General features: G+C 47.6%; 1 protein-coding gene across 4 annotated transcripts in view; it reads left to right on the plus strand.

Annotated features, from left to right (window-relative positions):
• Positions 1–6,351, plus strand: part of dom (domino helicase) — a 124,610-nt gene extending 118,259 nt beyond the window's left edge. For all 4 annotated transcript variants that reach the window (XM_070534220.1, XM_070534221.1, XM_070534223.1 and 1 more), the window contains exons 42-43: positions 2,879–3,121; positions 5,103–6,351. In XM_070534220.1, the coding sequence (XP_070390321.1) occupies positions 2,879–3,121; positions 5,103–5,183 (324 nt within the window). In that variant the 3' untranslated portion in view covers positions 5,184–6,351. The remainder of the gene's footprint in view (positions 1–2,878; positions 3,122–5,102) is intronic.
• The last annotated feature ends 571 nt before the right edge of the window (positions 6,352–6,922 follow it).

Below are 6,922 nucleotides of genomic sequence, written 5' to 3' on the forward strand. Positions count from 1 at the left end.
CGAGTTATGCACGATGTTATGCATGAGTTTAAAAGGGCAACGCTTGCAGATTCACATCTTTAGATCACTATAACGGAAGAACTACTTGGTATTTTGTAACCAAATTTCAGAGACAGGTGTGGAAATCCTTCAGGAACCTGTAAAGTAAAAATGTTAAATTCGAATTTTGGGCCAATTTTTGGTTCCCCCTTTAATGCAGGATTGCAGTTTGGTGTTGTTTTGTTGTTGAGAGATACAAAATGCAATGAATCCTTTGGGCGTTCGCCAGGGATATGAAAATATTACGTTGTGGTGAGAATTTCGTTGTATCAGGCTTTTGTTGCTGCGAGGTTCTACTATAATTTCGAAACCCCCGTGCCAGTGGAAATTCCGTGTACAGTCAAACCTCAATATGGCGAACATAAATACTATAGCAAATTATCGTACAGAGCGAAGTAAATAAAGTCTATATGCTAGTCAGCAATGTGCTGGTCATCGAGTCCACTCTGTTCACGTGTATCTTTGGTTACATGACACTGCGCGTGTTTAACTCTTTCAGGGTCAGTGACGTAAATATACAGCGCCACGAACAAGTCCAAAATGGTCGATGCCGTATGTTTACGGCGCCATCTGTACGTTTAAAAAGCGCGCCAATTTCCAAACTTTTTCTTGTCTGGCATGTGCTGCCACTATGCGGGGACACAGGGCAGAATCTTTTTTTCTCACGCCTCTTTCTCAGTTTTCATTCTATGGTTTGTTTGCTCTGGTGCAACTACTGCTTGCGCATTGGAGCGCGCACTGGCACACGGCGGTTAGTTCGGGTTTTGTTCCGCTGGCGGTCTGGGCTTCTTGCACTTGCAAAACTGATGGCTATCTCGCTACTAATCGCTCAAAGGGTGACTGCCTGCTACTCGCTCATTTGTTGTTCACAGGGGTGTGCATACGAAGGATGCCACCGTGCATGCGTTTCCTTTGTAGGAAATTCGCGAAAACTAATCGCCTCTGGTTGGCGATAAGATGAAAGAGTAGTGGAAGTTTTTCACATGTTTTGCTTTTCTGACGGGTGCACAACCACACGGTTTTCTTGAGTGTGATCACCTACGCCATTTGATTACGCTGTGGAATTAAATATTAGTGCAAGAAGAGGAACATTTGAGACTTGCGAAATATTCTCGTGTGTGCATATTTCTAAGCCGAGCGCGTCACACTTGGTGGTCCGTTCAGCTGACGCGGTAACTCCGCTTTAGCTGACGCTGCAGTGGACTTTTTCACTACGAGCGCACCCTGACATCGGCTCGATGGGGGGATTGCACACGCAGCACCACAATGCGGCAATACGCAAAATGGCACCACATCGGCTGAGACCGCCTCTGTCAGTACAAGGTTTGCACTGGGTGACAGGACTGTTCGAAATGCTAATGCGACATGGACAGAGGGAACAGCAACATAAGTAGCGTGCATTTCGTGAAGTGCGTAGATTGGTTCGATCAGCTGCCGATGGGCACACAGATAATGTTGAATGTGGCGACGAACTTCATGCCGCTTCAACAGTGGCTGTCAGTATAACCCACATGCATGATCTCGGGACCAATACATGATGAGCCACCCGTATAAACATACTAATGGCATGCATTCTGCGGCAGCTTACAGCCTGTTACTACATTTTCCACTGGCGAACTTTCATCACGGCCATAGTGCATAGGCCATTAGGCCTAATCGGCGCTGCTTCATCGGGTGTCGGCGATGGAAGTTACGGCTTGGTGCCGAATCGAGACAGATCTATTTGCAGTTGCCGCACAACACTCGGAAAGCCGACAAATCGCCTTGCAAACAGAAGTGAGTGCGTGGGATGGCAACAAAGTTGTTTATGGCCCCCATCTTTGCAACACACAGAATGACAGCCTCTCGTTACCGATGCTGCAACGCTGTTTGTAGGCACACATTATTATTACTTTTTTTTTTTTAACGTAGCTTCGAGCAGTCTGCAATGAAACTAGCTTTGGATTTAGACGGCGGGCGCAAAAGTGTCATGACCTGGTTGCATGCATTGACGTGGACAGCAAGGGGAGGTAAGGGGGTTGGGTGGGGCGTCGCGGCAACTTGCCGTGACCCTGCAGATTGTAGAGTCTCTGACAGGTGGCAACTCACGCTGAAATGGAACGGACAGCGCCTGCTCTTACGGTTGGCACCAGCGGCATGAGTGACGTGATGCGCGGTCCTTTTGCTTGTTGCACTGATTGACCTTACGATAACCCACCTGCCTTAAAGTTGGGATAGCCCTTCTGCATTTTGGAGAAAAAGTGGAGTGTAAAGCTTTCTATGCAGTGCATAGAAGATTGCTGCAAAACACAGGTCCACTATTAAACATAGGTGCACTACAACAGTGCGCACTAATACATTAGTTTCAGAGGGAAAAAAAAAGCACTTGATTTTGTTCAACAGAAATTCTATCGATAAAAAAATATTTTCCAGACAGAACTGAGCTGTAATCAGTGCTGGCATACTACGATAATTTGATGTTCCCTTTAAGAGTACACGGTAGGGTATTTCTTGATTTCTGTGTACCTATGTTACTGATAGCTTGCTAGATTCTTGTTATGCAATGCTAGGAGACTTCCAAGCATGCACAGCACCATACTTTCTTTGCCAAAATTTGTAAGCATTAAATTTCGATATTCCATTTGATATTTGGCCTTTTAATCTTGGATTTCATTTGACATTCTATTCGAAACCTACTATTCGGTATTCGCTCACCCCTAGTATTCCGCTATACCTTGCTATTGCTACCTAATACCTGACATTTGACCATGCGCTTGCTTGCCCACCAAAGCCTTTGCTAGCGTGTTCTGCGTGTCCTGTAGTATACCATTGATCCTTTGTTGTTGCTCTGTCACGACAGGTGTCAAGTGCGGTGCAGTCAGCAGCGGGCGGCAGCTCCGGTGGCGCAACCACGGTGAGCCCCGCGACACAGGTGCAGCTGCACGCCATGTTGCACAAGCCTGCCGTGAGCACGGTCGCCCTGGCTGCACCGACGGTGGCCTCCTCGGGGGCCACTACAGCCACCCTGGTGCCCACCCGCATCATGGCGCTGCAGCAGCCACCTGGACAGCCCACCGCAGTGGCCCTCAAGCAGGGCCTGCAGGTTGGTATTGCGTGTGTGTGTACACGGATACAGATGGAAGGAGGGTGAAGAAAGTGGTGAGGGGGGGCCTGTGATGCGCACTGTTGTTTAGCCATAGTAGTGCTGGCCTAGATATGTATTGTCACAGTTCTGTGTTCTGGTGTAGTGTCACATTTCACTTCCTTACCCGAAAATTGCTGATCACAGGGGTGGGACTCCTGCGCCAATTGCGCCATTTTGATATACAAACGCAGATTCCTGCCCCAAACACGGAAAATTGACCGAAATTGCGCCACGTTGCACCAGAACGGCTTTGGCAGAACGGTTTTGGTGAATAGCGAGCGGATTCGTTCTCCGAAAAAGAGCGCAGCCATTCTTATTCTGGCTCAGCCTCGCTTAGAGCCATGTGCAGCCCAGACGCGTACCCACCCCACTCCTTGCGCGCCCTTGATCGCGTTACCATAAGCTCCGCCTTCCTTTGCTCCCATGGGGAGTATGTACTCATGCATGAAGCCATTGTCTTCCTTTCCCACCCTCACACACTTTCACTCGCACCTAAAGCACAAAGTACACAGGGCGGCACTTGGATTTTGTAGGGAACATGATGCGGCTTCACTGCTGTGGTCGCTCTTATCATGCTGAGGGCGATTTGAGAAGTGCATTTGTAAGCAGCCACTTGAAATTCGATCATTTGACCATCTGGGTCCACGGAAGTTTCCATTTCTTGTCTTGGCATTCCTTTGCGGCGGAAGCGAAATTTCGTTATATTGAAATCGCATGCATATACACTTCGTTATATTGAGGTTTAATTACATGTTGTTCTATGGACAAGAGGTCATGAAAAGTTAAATACTTTGTTGTATCAAGGTTCAATTGTAATTGCTATCACAATAAAAACAGATTACAGTAGTCTTATGTTATACCAGCCCAGGGTTGATTGCTGCTCTCTGGGTCTGCGGTGACACATGGTGACCCAAAAATGATGTTGCGGCATTGATTGGACCGCATAATTTGTGAACATTTCCCGATATCTTGATGAGCGTCGGCATGGGAATGTATAGTTAGATCGTAGGGCCACCTATGCTTGAGCTTCACAAGAAAGCATGCCCCGGGCCGCCGCTCGATCCGCTTGTTCTATATTCTAGTATGCTATAGTTATAAAGCGTGCTTCGACTATACGCTTTGTGTAGATTTACTCTGTGTTTAGTTGTGGGTTTGAAGTGCGCTGCCATATTTAATTATTCCACCAAAATTCACATTGGCCTGCTTCAAACTGCTCCAAAATGCAATTTGGCCTGCTCCAAACTGCTCCAAAACGGAATTTTACTTGCTCCAAAAATTGCTCCAATATGACTTTGGGTAGTCCCACCACTGCGATCATTATGGGGTAAGGGTATCAATAATGCAGGGATTTTCCCAGCTGCTTGCATTCGAGGCAGCACAGTAGTTTCACTTTTGGTGTTACTCATGCGCTGTTGCATCATGCTGCACTTTAATCCCCACCGTTGAGATGTCTGTGGTCAGCTGTCTTTACAGTTTCTTGTAATGAGACAGTACCATCTACATAATGCTTGTTCAGTTGCGCTGCAATGTTTGCTTTACTTTTTGTTGGAAAGCATGTGCAAACAAACTAGATTCACCTCTTCATTTTTCCCAGTGTGGTGTTCTGTTTAAAATGTTTTTGTTTGATCAGCATTACTGAATCAGTTCCGGGGCATGTGACGACCACAAAGTTTTCATTTGCAGAATACTTCTTGTACGTAGCATATCAGTCCTTCTGTTTGCCATTGTCTTGAAGGAAAGTATACCATGAGCTGGGATACCCTTGTTGTACCTATGCCTGCTGTTCTGTTTCTTTTTCTCTTTGTTTTGATTTTGAGCATTGTTTTGTCTGTTTTTTTTCCCTCTCCCCCTCCCCCGCTGTCTGCCCCTCTTGTCTGCTCACCGCATGGCTGCCTGCTCTTTTCATCCTGCTGTACCCACCGTCACCGTCAACGCACAGCCTTCTCAGTCTGACCAACAGCCTGCCAAAAGGGGCGGAGTACCTCCGTCCCAGTCCACTCCAGACTCAGGACGGCTATGATCGTCATTGTCCTGTTCTTCCTCAGACACATCCTTCCTGCTTACTGCAAACATCGCCGTCTCTCCTGGCCCCTCCCCCCTGTTGCCACTGTTCTTCACCAGGTGATCACAGCCTCGGCAGGCACGGCACAGACGTCATCCTACACTGTTGAAGGCTCCGCAGCGGCACCCCTGGTGGCCAGCATCGTCGCTGACGCGGCAGCCGCTGCGGCCGCGCTCAAGCCGGTGGAAGGGGGCACCCTGCCCAAAGCCATTGCCGTGGCCGTCACCACGGCCACAGGAGCGGACAACTCTGTGGTGCCGCCCAACGTGACGGCACCGTCTTCGTCGGAGACCATCACACGTGCAGTCAGTGTAGATGTGAGCGCTGCGACTGTGCAGGCGGTTCAGGCAGCCATTGAAGCGGCTCGTCAGCAAGGGTCACTGCCGTACACCATGCGCCTGCGGAACAACCCGCCCAAGCCTGCGTAGACTCCTCCTCCTCGTGCACTTCCTCGTGTTCTGTTCCGGCCAGTACGCAAAACTCCTAAAGTGTCTCTCTCACTCGCTCGATGTGTGTGTGCATGCGCTCGTCGTGATAGTGAATAAGCAGGAACAGAACTGTACACGTGTTGCTTTGGTTACGTGTGACAAGTGGTGGAAGGTGAACATTCTCTTCCTCGTTCCGTCGGCCGAGTCACCGTTCTAAAGGAAGTGGACTGCTTTTTTTAATTGTTTTGTCTCTTGAAGGCGACCCTTTGCCTTAGATGTTGGTGCGTTTTTCGTGTGCTTTTTCCCAACCCTGGTGGCTGGAGACAAATGTTTAGGATGCATGTTTAGGAGCTTCATTCCACAAAAAGAAAGTGGCATACAGGGGACTGTTTTAAAGAAAGCACATCGTGAATTCAATGCAAGTTTGGCGGTCCGGGCACATTGAGTGCAACGTTGTATCAAGAGTTTGAGTGATGAAATTCTGTGCCTTCACACTTGCGTATTGTTGATTTTTCTTGACGTTTGTTTCATAATTTCTTTCTCTCTTCTTTTTCTTTCTTTCTCGTTCTTTTTTTTTGGTAAGTGCAAGTGTTTGGGCACAGTCAGCTCTGCTTCTCCACATGTATGAGATTAGCAGGGCTGCTTGTTGTATAGCTGACACTCATCTTGTACATAAAGCCTCATTTCAAACACCCTGGTACCCGTGTGCGTGTCTCACTGCTCATTCATAAGTGTCACATTGTTGTACAGAGCGCATCGACGTGGAACGAGTTCACATTATACCACTTCGTCTTACGTGACCTCTGTAATTTATGCTAAAGAAGATGGAATAAACACAGCTGGTTTTGTTAATTCCAATTTCGAATTGCAGTGCCGAGCTACATTTGTGCTATCTGTGAAAGGGAGTGGGATGTGTGCCATGCATGTAGATGCGTATTTCCGCGAGCTGCTTGCGCAGTGCTGCAGCGACTTCCACTAGTAGTGAGAGTTTTTAGAAAATGTGCCTGTTTTCTTGTGAGATGGCATACTTGGTGAACTTCAGCCAAGAAACTGGGAAAAAGTGATACAAAGAATGAAAAGTCGTTGATAGTGCAAGGCATCAAACTTCTGTAGAGGGGACAAAAAGAAATGCAAGGACGGGAGCAAGCTGTATGAAAATGTAAAAGGTAAGGGAAAAATGTCGTTGTGCAGGTACCCAAGACTTGCGTAGATGAACCACATAGAAAGGCACAACTTGCGATGTCGCTGAATTTGTTACTGTGATATTCA

The sequence above is a fragment of the Dermacentor albipictus genome, chromosome 2 (genome assembly GCF_038994185.2).
Source record: "Dermacentor albipictus isolate Rhodes 1998 colony chromosome 2, USDA_Dalb.pri_finalv2, whole genome shotgun sequence".
NCBI classification, from domain to species: Eukaryota; Metazoa; Arthropoda; class Arachnida; order Ixodida; family Ixodidae; genus Dermacentor; species Dermacentor albipictus.